The 19542-nt window shown below is 53.1% G+C and overlaps 1 protein-coding gene across 1 annotated transcript in view; it reads left to right on the top strand.

The window, feature by feature from the left end:
• The window catches only part of SLIT1 (slit guidance ligand 1), a 137745-nt gene that overhangs the window by 11611 nt on the left and 106592 nt on the right, over window positions 1–19542 (top strand). Inside the window, 2 exon segments of the mRNA XM_073354611.1 lie at window positions 16043–16114; window positions 17066–17137. Coding sequence (XP_073210712.1) covers window positions 16043–16114; window positions 17066–17137 — 144 coding nt within the window.

Here is a 19542-nt window from a genome sequence, read left to right as displayed (position 1 = left end):
TTGGGATGTATAAGTAGGGGCATAGCGAGCAGATCGAGGGACGTGATCGTTCCCCTCTATTCGATATTGGTGAGGCCTCATCTGGAGTACTGTGTCCAGTTTTGGGCCCCACACTTCAAGAAGGATGTGGATAAATTGGAGAGAGTCCAGCGAAGGGCAACAAAAATGATTAGGGGACTGGAACACATGAGTTATGAGGAGAGGCTGAGGGAGCTGGGATTGTTTAGCCTGCAGAAGAGAAGAATGAGGGGGGATTTGATAGCTGCTTTCAACTACCTGAAAGGGGGTTCCAAAGAGGATGGCTCTAGACTGTTCTCAATGGTAGCAGATGACAGAACGAGGAGTAATGGTCTCAAGTTGCAGTGGGGGAGGTTTAGATTGGATATTAGGAAAAACTTTTTCACTAAGAGGGTGGTGAAACACTGGAATGCGTTACCTAGGGAGGTGGTAGAATCTCCTTCCTTAGAGGTTTTTAAGGTCAGGCTTGACAAAGCCCTGGCTGGGATGATTTAACTGGGAATTGATCCTGCTTTGAGCAGGGGGTTGGACTAGATGACCTTCTGGGGTCCCTTCCAACCCTGATATTCTATGATTCTATGATTAAGCGGTTCCGTGGGGGGGGGGGGGTTGACTTGCTGTCGTTCCAGGGATGTTGTGTGGTACCAAGTCAAGGTGTCTCACGGCAGCACTGCTGCCTGGGTCAGCCAGCCGTGTAACCTCAGCACAACGTGATGTCCAGGTAGTTCGACACCAGCACCAGGCTTCGCGCTCTGTCTCCACGGGCCGGTTGGGGAGAGCTGTTGTCACCAGCGTGGGGGCTGGCGCAGGAGAGCTCGGAGGAGGAAATTTCCCCTTTCTCTCTGGGACCCGGTGCAGGGCTTGCAGTATGTTATGCCGTAGCCAGCTGCCGAGGATCCTCTTGCTCTAGGCAAGTGTAGAGAGAGCTGACGCTGTCCCTGCTCGCTGGACAAAGGGCTATGCGCTGAGTGGGTGCAAGGGCTTGGCAGTGAATTGCCACTGGGAGTATTTGCTCCCCAAGAGGATGGAGATGCTCTGCGTGGTGTCTGCCAAGGGGGTCTGGAGGGAGATGCAGACATGAATGGAGCCCTGTGGCTGTTCGTGGGAGTGCTTCTCCTCAGGCAGCCTTGATGGACAGAATAGGAGACCAGCTTCCAGCTGAGCGAGCACCCAGCATGGCTCCGCTCCTGGCCGAGCTGCCCGATGGGGCCCCAGGGTCGCGGGCTGCGATGGGCAGGGCTCTCTCTGGGAGCCAGGCTGCTGCAGTCCGGCTCGCTGGATTCCCGTGGCGTCCTCCTCAGGACTGAGCAAATTTGCAATTCTATTCCCATTTCTCCCTTCAGCTCCTTCCCAGGCAGATGCTGTCTATATGTCGCCATGGCAACGCTGTGCCTCTCTCCCCATGGAATTGCATGTTGGAAAAATATTAGTTTAAAAAACTACGTTGTGTTTGTATTGACCAGAGCTGAGGCTGGCCGCGGAGAATCTATTGTCCCCATGTCGGAAAAAGTCACTGGTAAGAGACATGAAAGCCTCTCGGATTGGCCCCAGGTGGCCACTTTTCACGCCAAGCAGCGGTGGTTTCCTGGGAAAGTCTGATCCGCCCCTGGTTTATTGCACTGTTTCAAATACGTATTTTTGTCTTAAATGTGCTGCTGCATTGTTCGCTCCGGAGTGGAGCCGCTCCGCTGCCATCGGCTCCTCTGAGCCACACAGGCCTGGGAGCGAGTGCTGTCCGCAGCTGTAATCGGTCGGCCTGTACAATCACCTCAAAACCTGGTGGTTGTTTAGGCTCTTGTCTGTCTGCTGCTTCCCCGTACCCGTACCCTGGGCACGGCCTCACTGCAATTTTCACCAACGGCACCCGGGCCCTCTGGCTCCAAAAGCCCAGGAGCTGAGAGAGAATCCCCATTGGCAGTAGAGAGGCGGTGATGTCTGGTGGAACAGTTCAGAGTCTGTCCAGCAGGGGGTGTTATTGTTGAGTACTTGTAGGACCCCATCGGGCCGGGCGCTGGACAAACACAGAACAGAAAGCCCCTGCCCCAAAGCGCTGGCAATTTAAGTGTAAAAAGACGAGAGACAAGTGGATCAGATGGAGGAGTAGCAGGAAACAATGAGAGAGCCTCAGTCAGTGTGGGCGGGCGGGGGGCTCGGCGCGGGTGGGCGGCCAAACCGTTGCTGAGTTTTGTGCAGACATCACGGCCAAGGAGAGTTTTGAGGAGAGATTTGAAGGAGGACGGTGAGGTGGCTTTGCTGATGTTTACAGGGAGCTTCTCCCAGGTGAGAAGGGCAGCCGGGGAGGAAACTCAAGGGTGCTTGTTTGAAAATGTGACAAGGGGGTTCATGAACGTATGTGGACACGCGCACACTCTCTCTCTCTCCAGCCAGCTCATTACAGTATTTGCATTTACTTCTACTGTCATGCTCCCTTTCCTTCAGCGTTTCCCCCCATGCTGGTAAGCAGCGGGGGTGGGGGGGTGAGGCAGTCTCTGCCCAGGGTGTAATGAAGTGTCACGGCTGGAGTTTCTCATGGAGCCCACGCAGGATGGAGCAGGCGAGCGCTGGGAGATGGGAAATCACAGAGCTCTGCGCAGGTTCCTGGCTGACCGAGCAGTGTACAGAGGCTGCCCCGAAGGAAGAGAAGCCCACCTTTGGGTGGGGTTTAGTCTGTACAGAGCCAGGGCTCTGTTTTGGCTCATCGCTAGGAGCGTTAAAGCGATGGGGAATGGGATGTGTGTGGATGGGGGAGAACGGCAAGATGGCAAATGCTGGAACAGAGTCTGCATCCCCTAGTAGGGCCCAATCCTGCGTGGTTCTGTGCCCTTCCGAGGGGTGCTCAGCACCCTCAGCTTAAATGGGGCCCTGCCTTTTTAACTCTGTATAAAGGAGTTTTCATAAAGCCAAGGGGCCATAGAAACATTCCCGAAGATTCAAATAACAAGGAATAAAGCCAGTTGAGTGCCAGCAAGGGGCTCTTCCCCTGCAGGGTCCAAAACCCAGATTGTTGCTAAGAAGCTGAAAGTGCAGCTGACTCTAAAGCAAAGGCAGACAGGCTCCCTGGATCTCTCTGTCCCAGCCTGGAGAGATGGTTAAGTGACTCGGAGCAGCCAGAGTGGCGCGTTGGATTTCTCCCAGCATTGACGTCGAGGGCCCATTGGTAACTCAGGCAGAGAAAGGGGTTTGTCGAGAACGTGGCTGTTAAATTCACGGTGTTGCTTTAAATTAGAAGATAAATTATGTGAGACCAAGACCCCTTGGTGGTGTGTATCAGGGTAGGATATTTTTGGACCCGCTGCCGCCAGGCTGAGTTACAGCACTGGAGGATCTGGCCTGTGGCCGGGGCCATTTCAGGCTTCCTGAGGCTTTGCTGAGACTTCTTTCCCGGCGTGAATTTTGGATGCAAACGCAGCTTCAGATAGCAGAGGCAGTGCCCTAGGGAACAGAGACTCTGCTAGGAATGGGTAGAGCAGAAAAAGAGAAATGAATTTTTCAGGCCACTGGGCTCTGAAATCGGAGGAATGCGAGCTCACCCCGCTGAGGGCAGGAGCACCAATGGATCTGAGGCTTGGCAAACCAAGGTTGAGTCACCAGGCTGGAGACTGGAGTCGAAACGGGATCTCTTGGCTCCCTCACTGGAACAGGGGCAAAGCTGGGAGATGCAGGGATTCAGGAGAGCAAATGGATGTGGATCATTCAACATATCTGGGTGCCGAGGCTTCCCACAGGAGTCAGTCCCAGCCGCCTTTGGGGCCGCAGATCCCTACCGCTCCTAAACCGGGGGTGACAGGAGTCCTGCTTTATGTCCTGTCTAAGTACTTCCATGACCCAATTCCATAGCAACTGAGCACCTCCTAATCTCCCGTGTGCTCTCTGGACGCCCCCCTGCGAGGCAGGGACCTGCCACTGCTCTCGCCTTGCTGATGGGGGCAGAAAGACTAAGCAATGTGCCCAAGGTCACACGGGCAGTCTGTGGCAGACCCCAGAACTGAAGCCGGCTCTGAGTGCCATGGTAGTGCTCTAACCACTGGGCTATCCTTCCCCTGTGTCTGAGAAACAGGAGCAGCAAAGGCAGTAACCGCAGAACTCAAATCTTTAGTGTGTCCAGCTGGACTAGTGGACAGAGCACAGGGCTGGCCATCAGGACTCAGAGACTTTAAGGTCAGACGGGACCATTATGATCGTCTAGTCTGACCTCTTGCACAATGCAGGCCACAGAATCTCACCCACCCACTCCTGTAACAAACACCTGACCTATGTCTGAGCTATTGAAGTCCTCAGCTTGTGCTTTAAAGACTTCAAGGAACAGAGAATCCTCCAGCAAGTGACCTGTGCCCCATGCTGCAGAGGAAGGCGAAAAACCCCCAGGGCCTCTGCCAATCTGCCCTGGAGGAAAATTCCTTCCTGACCGCAAATATGGTGATTAGCTAAACCCTGAGCATGTGGGCAAGACTCACCAGCCAGACACCCAGGACTTATCTGGCAACATGGGGCAGGGCTGGGTTCAGCCCTGGGTTCAGCGGCCAGTGGGTGATTTCCAGAAGCCGACTGGGCTTGGGGAGGTTTGCAGAATGCAATGAAAGGAGCTTGTGAAGTTGCAGCTGCTCAGGCCCCTGGTGCTGATCGTGGCATCATCATCACTTCATATTGCGGCGGTGTCACCCAGCCTCAGGCAGGGACTAGGGCCCACGGTGCCAGGTGCTGCAGACACATCTAATGAGAGGAGCTTGCAACCGAAGTGTAAGCAGAAGGGTTCTCTAAGCAAGTGTCAGACACAGCGCGCAGACACTGGCTGGGGGTGAGGAGCACAAGGTAACAATGGAGTGGCCCGGCAGATGGGCTGTTGCAGCCCCATTCGAAGCGAGAGCCATGTGATCACGTCTGACTGGTGACAGATTAAGCACCAGATTTTTCACAACATGCCTCTGAAATGGCAGCTCCATATGCTGGTGCACACGCTCTGCCTTGGCACTCGCCGATCGCGTAGTGAGATGTCGCTCCGCTTCCCCATGCAAATGCAGGTTTTTCATTCCACCCCCGTATCTGGTGCAATTTCAGAGGCTGAATCAAGGCCGGCTGCATGCGTGGCCCTGAGAGCCCCAACTTGATCACGCATTGCATCAAGAAAGCAAAACTAAGTGGGTCAGCATGGTAGCAAGAGCCAAGTGTGTGCCAGCCTCTGTCGTGGTGGGCACCCTCGGCATTCATGGGCTTTGGGGCATGCACCGCCAGGAACTACAGACGATTGGAATCGCCGTGTCTGCCTGCCTGCCTGCCTTGTGCCGCTTTCCCCAGAAATCAAGTCCCTGGGGAATAGATTTGATTGTGACCATGTCTGGCTAATTATCTTTCAGCGTTTCCATTCCATTCAGTTGCTACAGGGTGAGCCAGCCCCCAAACCCTCCAAGTGGCTGTGGTAAAATCCAGCAAATCCACAAGGAACTAATCAAGCCATCCAAATGCAGAGCCCTGTAAGCCAATAAACCGCAGGGTGTGACCTGCTAATGTGGCAACAAAGGGCTCATTCATTTGAACTGATTTTACCAGGGGATTTGCCATCACCTGACATCTTCACATGAAGCTTGGGCATTTCTGTCTAAACTGTGTCCTAGCATAGCCACCGGTTCTGGGCTGAAGGCAGGAAGCACTGGGGCTGGGGGGAGACCCTGGCCTGTGTTATGTGGGAGGTCAGGCAAGAGGACCATAATGGTTGCCTCTGGCCTTTACCTCTAGGAACGACCGGGAAGAGCAAGGCTGTGTTGTTATTTCCCAGCCAGGAAGATACGAGCAGGTGCCCAGACAGGCCTCGTCGGTGATCTCTGATAGCTGCATGGCACATGGCCGAGGAGGTGTTTTTTTTACTCTGCTGGAACAGGGCATCAAGGCAAAGGGTTAGCTATTGAGCGGCAAGAATTTCAGAGGCCTGGGCCTGACAGGCTGTAATTTAGTATCTGAGGCACTGGGTGGGGGTTGGAGGGGAGAAAGTGGCGTGAAGTGAAATCAGAGCGCTGTTGTCTTGGCAGCAGTCTAAACACGCTTTCACCTGCTGCTAATTCCCCTCTGGGTTCCAAGGCTGCCGCTCATCTGAACAAAGAGGGGAGAGGAGTGCAGGGCGGGGGGTATGAATGTTCAGTGGGATGATGGTCAGGTCCGTGTGCAGCTGTGAGCATGGCCCAGCTCCTGAACACGCTGCAAATGGGATGGTAGCTGGTGCACGAGCCTGGAGAAGCTTTAAGTGGTCTGGAAGAAATGGGGGGGTCTGTCATCATGTGGGAGCTACAGTTCTGGGGAGACAGTGCTGAAAGCGCCCCTCAGCCTGCGGCTCGAGGAAAACACGGGGTCTCTGGCCGGGTCCGTGACCCCTTGCAGATCACACCCCCCACCCCACATGCACACTTCAATTGCTGGCAGTTGGATGGATGGTTACGGTTCCTGGCGCTGGAGACGGCGGTGCTGCCCCTGACTTGCTGCGCCATGCTGCCCGGTGTGTCTCCTGCCCCCTGCTCAAAATCTAGTCCTGAACTATCTGCTAAATTACCCCAAACACCCTGCAGTGCCCAGCCTCAGTCCCTGCGAAGCTTTTCTGTTCCACACTCCGGAGCAGGGGCTCTCAGCCTCTCTGGACTATTGTACTCCTTTCAGGGATCTGACTTCTCCCCACGTTTCACCTCGCTTAAAAACGACCCGCTTACAAAATCAGACCTAAAAATACAAGTGTCCCAGCGCACTGTTCCCGAAACATTGCCGGTTTTCTCATTTTACCGTATAATTGGAAGTTAATCGATGGGAATACAAACACTGTGGGTACATGTCAGTGTACAGCGTATGGGGCAGCATGAACCAGTCATTGTCTGGATGAACTTTTAGTTTGTACGGACTCCGCTAGTGCGTTTGATGTAGCCTGCTGTAAAACTAGGCCAATCTTTAGACGAGTTGCTGTGTGCCCCAGCAGACCTCTCCGTACCCCAGGGGTACGCATACTCCGGTGAGAACCACTGCTCTGGAGGCAGTTTGGGCTAGGTGCTAGGGCTCCAGTGCATCCAGTTCCGCCGTGTGGCACTGACGAGCTGCCTGGGCCAGGTACGTCCCCTGTCAGAGCCTCTGCCTTCCCGTCTGGAGATAATGGCTCCAGCCTCCCTCCCCGCCGGCCGGGCTGGGGCTCAGTGAAGTGCTTTGCTAGCCTTGCACTGTTGTTATCAGAGATTCCGAGGCCGAAGAGCCCATTGTGATCATCTCCTCTGACCTCCTGTGTAACACAGGCCAGAGACCTGCCCCGCAATAATTCCTAGGGCAGAGCTTCGAAAAACATCCCGTCTGGATTTAACAATGGCCGGTGATGGAGGATCCACCTGGCCCTGGGTAAATTGTTCCAATGGTTAATTACTGTCACCGTTAAAAATGTCTGAGTGTGTCTAGCTTCAGCTTCCGGCCATTGGATCGTGCTCAACCTTTCTCAGCTAGACTGCAGAGCCCAGCAGTAAATATCTGTTCCCCATGTAGGTGCTTATAGACTGTGAGCAAGTCAGCCATTAACCGTCTCGTTGTTAAGCTAATTACATCGAGCTCCTTGAGTCTGTCACTATCAGGCAGGTTTCCTAATCCTTTCATCATTCCCATGGCTCTTCTCTGACCCCTCCAATTTACCCACATCCTTCTTGCACCCTGGGCATGAGAACTGGACACACAATCCCAAGAGCGGTTGCACCAGGGCCAAATCCAGAGGGAAAATCACCTCTCTGCTCCTACTCGAGAATCCCCTGTTTATGCATCCTGGGATCACATTAGCTCTTTTGGCCACAGCATCGCACTGGGAGCTCATGTTCAGCTGATTCTCCACCAGAACCCCCAAGTCTTTGTCAGAGTCCCTGCTTACCAGGGTAGAGTCCCCCATCCTGTAAGTATGGCTGATGCTCTTTGTTCCTAGGTGTATGCCATATTAGCTTTAGTAAAATGCATATTGTTTGTTTGCTTGCACCCAGTATTCCAAACGTCCCAGATCTCTCTGAATCAGTGACTTGCCCTCTTCATTATTTACCAATCCTCTAGTCTTTGCGTCATCTGCAGACATCAGTGAAGACGTGTGTTTTCTTCCAGGTAAAAATGTTAAAGAGCAGAGGGCCAAGAACTGATCCTCTCGGGACCCCACTGGAAACACACCCGCTTGATGATTCCCCATTTACAGTGACATTTGGAGACCTATCAGTTAGCCAGTTTTTAATCTGTTTAATGTGTGCCAGGTTCATTTTATATTCAAGTTTTTTAATCAAAACGCCCTATGTTACCAAGTCAAACACCTTACAGAAATCTAAGTATATTACGGCAAAACGATTACCTTTATCAACAAAAGTTGTAAACTCATTAAAAAACACTATCAAGTTAGCTTGACAGGATCTATTTTCCATAAACCCATGTTGATTTGCATTAATTACATCACCCTCCTTTAGTTCTTTATTAATTGAGCCCGGTATTGGCCACTCCATTTATCTTGCCTGGGATCTATGTCAGACTGACAGGCCTATAATTACCCAAGTCATCCCATTTACTCTTTTAGAAATTGGCACAACATTTGCTTTCTTCCAGTCTTATGGCACTTCCCCAGTGCTCCACAACTGAACGGACCAGTGAGCTCCTCAGCAGCTCTTCAAAGCTCTTGGATGCAAGTTGTCTGGAGCTGCTGATTTAAGAATGTCTGACTTTAGTTGCTTCTGTTTAACATCCTCCAGAGATACTAATGGAATGGAAAGAGTTAGCATCACTATATGATAGGGTGACCAGACAGCAAATGTGAAAAATCGGGATGGGGTGTGGGGTCATAGGAGCCTATATAAGAAAAAGACCCAAAAATTGGGACTGTCCCTATAAAATCGGGACATCTGGTCACCCTACTATATGAAGAGATTGCTTCATTTGGCTTTGCCCCCAAATACAGAACAGAAATATTTATTGAACACTTCTGCCTTTTCTGCATTATTGATAATTCTACCATTTCCATCTAATAATGGACAAGTACCATTGTCAGGATTCTTTTTGTTCCTAATGTATTCAAAAAACTCCTTCTTGTCCTTAAGTCTGCTGGCCATAGATGTCACTTTGTGTCTCTTGGCTTCCCTTATCAATTTTCTACAATTCCTAACTTCTGATTTATATTCATTACTATCAACTTCCCCTTTCTTCCATTTGTTATGTATTACTTAGTAATACTTAGTGCCTTGAGTGTGGGGGACTGGACTAGATGACCTCTCAAGGTCCCTTCCAGTTCTATGATTCTTTTTATTGTTTTACATCTGCTTTCACTTCCCCTCTAACCCAGGTTTTCTTTTTAACCAGCCCAACCTTCTTCCTCAATTGTGGCTTTTGAGTCATCTCGTCAGGTGTTCTTAAATGATTTCCATTTATTCACATTTTTCTGATTAAATTCTTCCTCCCAGCTGATTTGGCTCACAATCATTTTCAGCTTTGTGAAATGGGCCCTGTTAAAGAACCAAATGTATCTATATTACTTGTCTAGTCTTTATTCTGCTTGCACATTATAAATGTGACCAGCATGATCACTTGTACCTAGGCTACCATTAATTTTTAGGTCTGTGATCTGTGCTTCTATCTGTCAGGACAAGGTCTAATACAGAATTCACCCATGTTGGCTGTAGCTCTTTTTGAGTTAGGAAATTGTCAGCTAGAATGTTTAGAAACTCCATGGATGTTTTAGTCCTGGCTGCATGATACCTCCAGCATATGTCACTCTCACTGATCACACAGTGCTTTTTCCTACACACTACCGGTAGGTGTGTAAGGAGCCTGTTAGGGGCTTATTCCTTCACCCACTCACTTCCCTGGTCCTTCTCGCATGAACAGAGAGCAACAATACCCGAAGTCCAAAGGTGCAAACAATTCAGTGTTTATTGGGGTGAACTTCCAGCAAGCATGATTCCAGTTTCCTTCCTTAGTGTCCCCCTTTCCAGCTCTGACACCACAGAGCCTTACCTGTGTCCCTGTTCCCATTCCCCCGCTTAGCAAAACAAGAGTCCAATTTCCCCACCCCATTCCCTGTTCCCATTTCCCCGCCCCCCCACTCACTTCCTGATTGACTGCAGACTATACAGTAAAACTTGAGTTCTGCTTAGCTATACCTTAACCAATCATTTTACTGAAATTTAACTAACCAATCCTAACATATTGGAACATGATTATTTAACCAATTATATCCCACCACCTCAATTAGTTTACACCCAGCAAAATTAATTATACAGCAGGCAGAAACAATCACAGAACCAGACAGAGATTATACAGACAAACAATAGGGAAATGGGGACTACAATGATAGAACAACACAGAAATGAGGATTTCACAACCCAGCTATGGATATGTGAGTTCTTGCCAGACAGTGATTTTGATTCTTTCTTTTATACCTCTATAACTAGCTAAGTGATAAGAATACACCTAAATTCTTAGAGTATAGGCCTTTACAGACAGGCCTGAATATCTATATCCTAACAGAGCCGGATATGTTCCCTGTTCCCTGGTGTGGTTTGGGGGTCTGTGGACTGCCTCTGGTGCTTTATGTGTTAGGACATTGATCCATAAGCAGAGAGGATAATTTTCTTCCAAGATATCAGTGACTCGGAACAGTTGATGTAATTTTTGATGTAGAGTCCCCTGGCCTAAGAGTGTGGGGCAGAACAAGACTGTTTGATCAGACAAATCACTCTAAAGATGCAAACGATCTAAGACGATCTGTCCATGCTGCGTAGTTGCAAATTACACAGTATTGAAAAACCTGGCGTGGGACACCACCAACTTCCTACGTCCTTGGTGAGCAAGCTCAGCAGCGGCAGAGCTGTGTGTGCTGCGGGGGCCCTGGAGCCCAGGGATTGGGAGTTGCCTGGGATCCTGCAGTCCGAGGCTTATGTCTTGTCTTTCAGACTGGGAGCTCTTTGGGTCAAAGCCTGCCATTTGCTTCGTGCGTGCAGTGTCTGGGACAGTGGGGCCCTGCTGGCTTATGTATTCCACCCATGTAAATGTTACCGCAGTTTAAAATGAGGTCCTGATAGGTGGGAGTCTGAACCCTGAGAAACCCCTAAGCCAACAACCCCAAAATTGCACCATTAACTCTACCCTCGCTTCTGATGTGGCACAATCTGCATTGTGGGTGCATTTTAGAGCAGTTTGGAAAATCAGCACTCAAACATAAAGCTCTGGCGTGTGTGCGCATGTTTCCTTCTAACCCTGAGTCCGATTGCGGCAGTCAAGTCCGTTATCTCTGGAACTCTGCACCTGCCCTGGGCTCACAGCCTTGCTGAACTGCTGCTTGGTCCCCATCCTGCAAGGGGATGAGCAGCCTCTGTGTGCTCAGTGCCTCTGGAGTTACTCCCCTCCTGGCAGGATCTGGCCCTTGTTCCTGGGAGGGCGGGGGGCAGGAATCCAAATGTCTCTGCCCACCTGGTGCCTTTGCTGGGCCTGCTGGGAGCTGGATGCGCTGCTGGGTTTCGGTTTAATCAGCAGGGCAGGGAGCGTCTATTCATTCCCACCGAGGCATTCATCAGTGTCCTAGTAACCTGCCCCCCAGCCCCCTCGCACTCAGGCGCACACGGCTCCATAGTGGAAGGAGCCAGGCAATCTCAGCAGCTGAATGGGGTTTTGAGCTGTGTAATTATGAGGCTGTACCGGTCGAGCTGGAACTCATTAGCCATTATCAGTCATTTCAGCAGCACAATGCCACCACCCCAGGCTGCACGGCCTCAGTGTCTATACACGCTGCTGAGGGGCTGGAGGCCGTCCTGCCTCTGACCTCAGCCCTCCCTCGGGCCCCGCGCTGCGCAGGAACCCCAAGGGCAGGTTTGGGGCGCCCTGCAGCTGTTCTACCAGCCAAGTGGGGCAGAGCCATCGAGTGCAGGTGTAGCAGGGTGCTGCCCGCAGGGAGGTCAGAGCCTGGGGTCCCGGTTTGCTCCTTTGCTCTGGGTGAGGCCCCAAAGGCCGGCAGGAGCCAGGAGACAATGCACTTTGACCCCTTCGGTAGCCTGGGGGATGGCATCGCTGCAAGGGAGCTGTGTCCCGCCCTCCTGAGCCGGGAGTAGCGTAACGGGGCAGAGGTAGCATGGGCCTGGTGGGGAAGCACCCAGGCTGGTTGTAGCCTGCGAGGGGGGACCCGTAACTGGGGAGGGCTCCGCCCTGGCTTGCTAGCCGGAGTTGCAGCCCTGCAGGTCATTGATGGCGGTGGGGCTCATTAGATGCCACCTTGACTAGCAGGGAGGTGGGAGTAGCCCGGTGTCAGGGGAGCTGGGGCTCCTGCAGGGGTACCCAGGAGTGCCCTCACTGGCAGGGGAGACACTGACCCCTCGGGGATCGTGGGAGGTTTGCCTGGAGTTGGGTGGGGGTTTCTCCACTGGCAGACACACAGTGGCCATCTCTGCACCAGGAACCAGCCAGCCTTCCCTGTCCTCCTAATCCCCAGTGGGCCTGTTTAAAGGGCCCCCAAGACAAAGGGCCCCGTCCTGGCTTTAGGTGCATACCTACCGCTCCTGGGTACGGACGCTTTCCTCTACCCACGGTTCTAGCTCTGCAGGACCTGACTAGGGCGTCAGGCGCTTCCTGCTCCGTGTGTGTGTGTCACACCAAAATGGTGGCCATATTAATTGGTGCAGTGGCTAATGACAAATAACTTGCATGCAGAAGGCCTTTCCCACCAGACTGTAGCAGCTAACTGTGGGGCCAATATTGGGCCTAGCAAAGATGATTTTGTCTGTGGGGCCCCCTGGTTCTACTCACAGGTGCTGCTCTCAGGGTGGTGCCGAGTACAAACACTCCCCTTCTCTGCTCTGTGTGTGTCTCAGCCGGAGCCAGGCTGGGTGGGTGTTTGTCTGTTGCTGCCCCTCATTCCCACACCCTCCTGACACCTGGGAATGAATCAGCATAGCCTCTGGACTTCAGGAGGAGCGACTGAGCCCCCGGCAAGCCAGGATTGCAGCTCCCCTTGGAGTTCTGGCTGGCTCTGAGCCCCACGTCTTTTGTTGGGGAAACCTGACTCCAGAAGAAACAATGGGGTTTGTGTTAGTGTCTCTTGCATGGGAAACTTTAAACGCAGTTTATTTCCCGAACAGACGTTTCTGGGAGCTGCTTTGATACCACTGAAAACAAACCTAGGGCAGTGGGCTGGGTTTGTGTGGGGGGGAGCCCAGGGCTCCCAACAACCGCAGTGTGTATGGGGGAAGGGAAACACTTTCATTGACTCGAAAGCCCTGGCAGTGCCTGCCAGTCTCCAGTGCAGACATTCCAGGGGTCCAGGCGGCTCTCCCTACAGAGGCTTGTTCCAGGGCAGCTGGGGGAGGCTGAGAGCAAGGTGCGATGTGACTCAAGTTTTGTGCCGTGGTATAAACCTGGCTCTAAGCTGCAGATAGGCACGCTGCAGGGCCTCCATGCTAATTTATAGGAGTTCAGAAACATCTGTCGGTCCGTGCATCTGGGTCTCTGCAGACGCTCGATGTTTGCTGCATCGGCGCAAGGGGACGGCGTTCCAGGGCTTTGTTGTACATATAGTGGGCAGCTGTTGCTATTCCTGAGCCGGTCATTGCTTTTGTGAGAGCGACATTATCCCCCCCACCCAGAGAGCCGCACACATGTGTGGGGTGGGAGGTGGGTGCAGGGAGCTGCCCTGCTCCTGCCCACCCTGCATTCAATGCCATTGAAGGGGGACAGATTAAAAACTAATACATGGCAATGCTTTTACACACGGCCCACAAGGAGCCTGTGGAACTTGCTGCTACAAGATCTCGTTGAGGCCAAGAGCCAAGTGACGGCCATTGGCATGGATAATGGGTGTGACATTACATTCCACATTCCTTATGAAAATATGCTTATGCTATGAATATGACATAACTGAGATATACTTTTATGCAAGATGGCTCATGTGAGATCTCATTGGAAAGGTTATGATTTACTGAATTGGATTATCCAGTCTGTATGCCTCTGTTATTTCTGTATCTGAAGTAAGGAATATTGGCTATGTATCTGTATTTCAACTATGCTGCTTTGGGTGATGCCCACTGCTAACACTTCAGGTTCAACAATGGAAAAGCCAGACAGGGCAGATGGCCCATCAGCAAGGACAATAGGCTGTGAAAACTTGGCCTTCCTGTGGACCCTCCATACTGCCCCTGACTCATGGACGCTGTGATTCTACAGGGTCAGGTGGTCTTGTCAAGTTTGGGAAACAAAGGATTCCCGTCTTATGTAAATCCTATTTAAGGGTGGGGAGGAAGGCAAATAGGGCTCCTCCTCTCCATGGCCTGTCTGCCCAAGAAGAAAAACTGACGGCAAGGGGGGAGTCCAGGCTGAGACAGGGGTCCTGTCTGAAAAGGACTATACCTGGAACTCTGAACCACAGAAACGTTGCAAACTGCCTACAACAATGTCTAGAGCAGTGGTTCTCAAACTTTTGCACTGGTGACCCCTTTCATATAGCTAGCCTCTGAGTGCGACACCCCCTTATAAATTAAAAGCACTTTTTTTAATCTGTTTAACACCGTTATGAATGCTGGAGGCAAAGCGGGGTTTGGGGTGGAGGCTGACAGCTCATGACCCTCCACATAATAACCTCATGACCCCCTAGAATCATAGAATCATAGAATATCAGGGTTGGAAGGGACCCCAGAAGGTCATCTAGTCCAACCCCCTGCTCAAAGCAGGACCAATTCCCAGTTAAATCATCCCAGCCAGGGCTTTGTCAAGCCTGACCTTAAAAACCTCTAAGGAAGGAGATTCTACCACCTCCCTAGGTAACGCATTCCAGTGTTTCACCACCCTCTTAGTGAAAAAGTTTTTCCTAATATCCAATCTAAACCTCCCCCACTGCAACTTGAGACCATTACTCCTCGTTCTGTCATCTGCTACCATTGAGAACAGTCTAGAGCCATCCTCTTTGGAACCCCCTTTCAGGTAGTTGAAAGCAGCTATCAAATCCCCCCTCATTCTTCTCTTCTGCAGGCTAAACAATCCCAGCTCCCTCAGCCTCTCCTCATAACTCATGTGTTCCAGTCCCCTAATCATTTTTGTTGCCCTTCGCTGGACTCTCTCCAATTTATCCACATCCTTCTTGAAGTGTGGGGCCCAAAACTGGACACAGTACTCCAGATGAGGCCTCACCAATGTCGAACCCCAGTTTGAGAACCCCTGATCTAGGGAGAGAAATACTATTTGTCACCAATTTCTTTAGTGAAACTAGCTTTAATTTGCGTGTTTGATTTAATTTGCTTAGTAATCTGCTTTGTTCTGTTTGTTACCCCTTTTACCACATAACATCTGCCTTTTATAGTTAATAAAATTTGTTTTGTTTATTATTAAACCCAGTTTCTGTAATTTCTAACTGGAGGAGGAGTCTTAAGAAGTGTGCACACCTCTCTCCACACTGAGGGAGGGGGCGAATTTCATAATATATCTGTGGGTCTGCCCCCCAAGGGAGAGGACAGCTGAGCGCTGGAGCAAGTCCCTGAAGCGGAGTCTTCCCAGAGCTGATCTGCAGCTGGGGTGGCCCTGCCTGTGTGTGGGTTAGAGGAGCCCTTAAGGGCCTGGCTCAGCAAGACAGGTCAAAGGGGGCCCAGGCTGGCAGAACAGGTAGACTCAGGGGTATTTCGGCACATCAGGTGGCTTCCCAAGGGGTCCAATCCGTCACAGTGGGAACATCCAAAGCCAGACTAACAGTCGGGGTGTTGAGAAGGGCTGTAAACCCTCCTGCTTCGGGGCGTTAGCTGACCATTAACAACTGGCCATTTGGAGGAAACGTTCCCCGCAGGGGTCCTCACACCTTCCCAGACAGCAGCTGGTGCTGGCCGGTGTCTCAGACAGGAATGCGGGCGAGCTGCCTGTTTCCAGGTCCATGGAGAAGCCCTGTTAAATCTAGCTGTGGTCTGGCGCCTGCCTGCCTCTGGGGGGCCTCAGCCCCCCCCACCCGGCCCAAGCACTGGCTGCGGGAGCCCAGGGCTCCGACCCTGCCGTACATCCGCCCCCGTTCGCTGACCGTCCCTTCTTCTCTCCTCAGGGAGCTGAACGGGAACAACATCACCCGGATCAACAGGAACGACTTCTCGGGGCTGAAGCAGCTGCGTGTCCTGTGAGTCCCCTGCCCCGAGCGCTAGCGTGGGGGGCGCCCGCCCCCTCTGCAGCAGTGTCTGTGACGGGGGGTGCTGCCAGGCCTGGCTGGGGCTCAGCACTGCCTGGGGCAGAGGCCTGACCGGGCCAGGGCTGACCCAGGTGGGACTCAGCCTTGGGAGGCTGGTGCCGCTAAAGCCCGGGCTAACAGAGAACTGGGGCAAGCGGGGGAGGCGAAGGGCTGCTGGACCTCAGCAGGTCCCAGGCTCGTTGTAGGGCCTGTGCTGTCGGAAAGGCGGTTCGGGGGGTCAGAGGTCACGGGCCTCCTGGGTGGCTTGGGCTGGGAGGCGGGCGACTCCTCTGACGGTAAAGGGGGCTGGGATGAAAGGGATGGGGGGAGACCAGAAACAGTGAGCGTGAGCCTGAGGGCACCGACTGGGCCACCTCCCGGGAAGGGGGCTGGGTCTGCTGCCGGGTGACCCCAGTATCCTGGAGGGACTTCAGCCCTTGCCCTCCGGCTGACTCGCTGCCGACAAGGCTGCATGCCCTCCACGGGCGCGGAAAGCGGGTGATGGGAAAGGGCGCGGCTGGGAGCTGCTCTGCGGTGCACCTCCGACGGCACTAAACACGAACGTGATGCCAAGGAGGAGCCGTGTGACCGCGAGTGGCCTAGCTGGGGCACCGGTAGGTGTCTGAACAAAGCAGCCCTTTCCCTGGCTGGCTCCCAGTGATGCTGATGGGAGGTGGCTGGGGTCTCTGTGAAGGTGGCCCCTGCTCCAAGGGAGTGTGGCAAGGCCTCAGCCCCCCCTGACACGGTCCATTGCACCCCTAGAATGAGCATGCCCTGCCCAGCCAGTACCCGGGCAGGTCCCCAGGCTGCTGTGCGGGGGCTTCCTGTGGATTGACGGCGAGCGAGCGCTCTGCCCTCGGTGTGTCTCGGCTCTGACCTGTTCTCTCTGCCTCCCGTTTCCAGGCAGCTGATGGAAAACCAGATCAACACGGTGGAGCGGGGAGCGTTTGATGACATGAAGGAGCTGGAGCGGCTGTGAGTGTCTGGGCACTGCGGGACGGGGAGGGGGAGGGGGGAATGGCCGTTATTGCTGCAGACAGCAGAAGGGTCGGTGGTCCCACGGGCTGCTGGGGGGGCCACTGGCTGTGCTATCGTGTGGGGGGGATTTGGGTGCAACCCACTGCTCTCTCTGTGCTGGCAGGGCCTGGCACTGCTCTCATGCTCTGGAGAAGAGAGAGCACCTGACTGCTCTGAATTGAGCTCCCTCTGGCTGATCCAGGACCAGCCTGAGCAAAGACCCTGGTGGGGATGGGAGAGCATAAAGAGAATTGGGTGGGGGTCTGGAGCAGACCCTTGTCCATCTCTGCTCTCCAGTACAATTCAGGTGCCAGCAGGATAATCTGGGGGGCAGGACTCCTGTGGGAATGGTCGAAGTCAGACCCCGTTTGAGGGCAGGGCATGGCAGTGTCTCGGTGTGGTGCTGTGCTGCGGGACAGGCCCTGCTCTCTCGCTAACACAGACGGGTGGCTGGAGGACAAACCTTTCTAGACCCCAGCCGCGGAGCTGCCCGCCGTTTGTACTCAGACGCTTCCCAATCTGCTCCTCTTCCCTCGTGGATCAAAATAACTCCTTAGCGATGTGCTTAAGGCGTCTGTGAGTAAATCAGCCACAAGCGCAGCTGGGACCTCACCTAACAGCTCCTTCAGTGCCGTGCAAAACCTGCACCAGCTCAGGTAGGTCTTGGCAGCCGAAGTGCTGCCGCAGACACCCCGCCTTAGGCTGTGACCCCGTCCGCTCTCTTCCGGGAAGCAGAGGCAGGGCTGGAACGGGCAGCCTCCAAGGCTCACACAAGCGTGGTGATGACTCAGGAGCGGACATTCATCTCGAATCAGAACTGACTCACGTTCCCGCAAGGCGCCGTGCTGCAGAGTGGAGCATGCGGCTCAGTGGGGGCCCTGTCCCCTCTTAGCGTCCGCATGCACAGCAAAAAACCCCCCCAAAACCGCGTGACAGCATGGCTCAGACTCAGAGCCTGGCTCAACTGACTTGGACTCTCATGACAGGGCTAAAAATAACAGTGTGGACCTTCCTGCTTGGGCTGAACCTTGGGCTCTGAGACCCTCCCCCATTTTGGGTTTCAGAGCCCGGGCCCCAGCCCGAGTGGGAACAGCTGCCTAAGTCAGCTGATCTGGGCTCTGAGACTTGCAGTTGCAGATCTTTTTCGCAGTGTAGATCTAACTTAGGGCTGAACCCAGTGTCACTAGAGGGTGCTGTGCTAAAGGAGGTGCTCCACCTTTCAGGTGAGCTAGAAAACGGAAATTGTGACTATTAACGATCCCGCAGCACCTTTCACAGGAGTAGGGGTGTCCTGTCCAAAGTCCAAGTTGTGCAATTATATTTTGCCTCTTTGAAACTGCAGGGGATTTTAATCGGAGGTGGTCTTCACTTTCTGTCCTAAACTGCAACGTCGTGTTGCTGGGTGCTTTTTTAAACAGCTGCTTGTCTTGCCCCAGAGGTGGCTGCATGTAATGGTGGAGGAAATCAGATACAACCGATACTAACGGTGTATATGTAAAGTACTGCGAACAAGGGTGATACCTGTTCTACTTCAATCGTTGCTAGATAAAGAGACTCGGCAAACTGACTGAGCAGTGGCTCACCAGGCAAAGCTGCAGCAGATATTGTCTGTGCACCCTCTGGAAGGGGACCCCACATCTGAGCCTGAATAAGGCGTCAGTTTTTACCGGGGAGAGTAACTGGCCATTGGAACAGTTTACCAAGAGCTGTGCTGGACTCTCCGTCACTGACCATTTTTGAATCAAGCTGGGATGTTTTGCTAAACAATACACTTTTGGTCAGGAGTCGGTGGGCTGGAGCAGTGTCTACAGTGCGGGGCTGAGAGCCACTGAACCAGACTGTCACTCCTGGATATGATGGAAACCATGGCAAGCCGGGGAGTGCGGCAGCCCCCCAGCACCCCTAGTTCCAGCCCCTGTGTTAGGAGTTATTGTGGGGACGTTCTGTTGTTGGTGCTCTCCAGGGGGTCAGACTAGGTCAGTGGTTCTCAACCTGTTTGCCATTGCGAGCCTCCTGTGTAGCTCTCTGTGTGTTACGTGGGTCGCATCCACACAATAGGTATCCTGCCTGTGTGGCCCTGAGGAGGTCCCATGGGCTGCAGCTGTGTGCTGATCGGGCCGTGGGTTGAGAACCAATGGACTGATCATGATGGTCTGCTTTAGACACATCCCTGCAACCCTCGTGTGTGGCCGCTCCTCTCAAACTGAAATCAGTGCCCAGGCAAGGAAACAAAGTCTGTTTCTCAACCAGCTCCGTTAAACCAGAGCGACTTCTGTGCACAGACTAGGCCCCTGCTCAGCCGTTGAGCACTGCCCGGGCGTTTCCGTAAAGGGTGGTGGTGTAATGTACGTGCCGCAGGGAGT

This window comes from Lepidochelys kempii, chromosome 7 (assembly GCF_965140265.1).
Source record: "Lepidochelys kempii isolate rLepKem1 chromosome 7, rLepKem1.hap2, whole genome shotgun sequence".
Taxonomy (NCBI): Eukaryota; Metazoa; Chordata; order Testudines; family Cheloniidae; genus Lepidochelys; species Lepidochelys kempii.
This window is presented reverse-complemented; position numbering and strand designations above follow the sequence as displayed.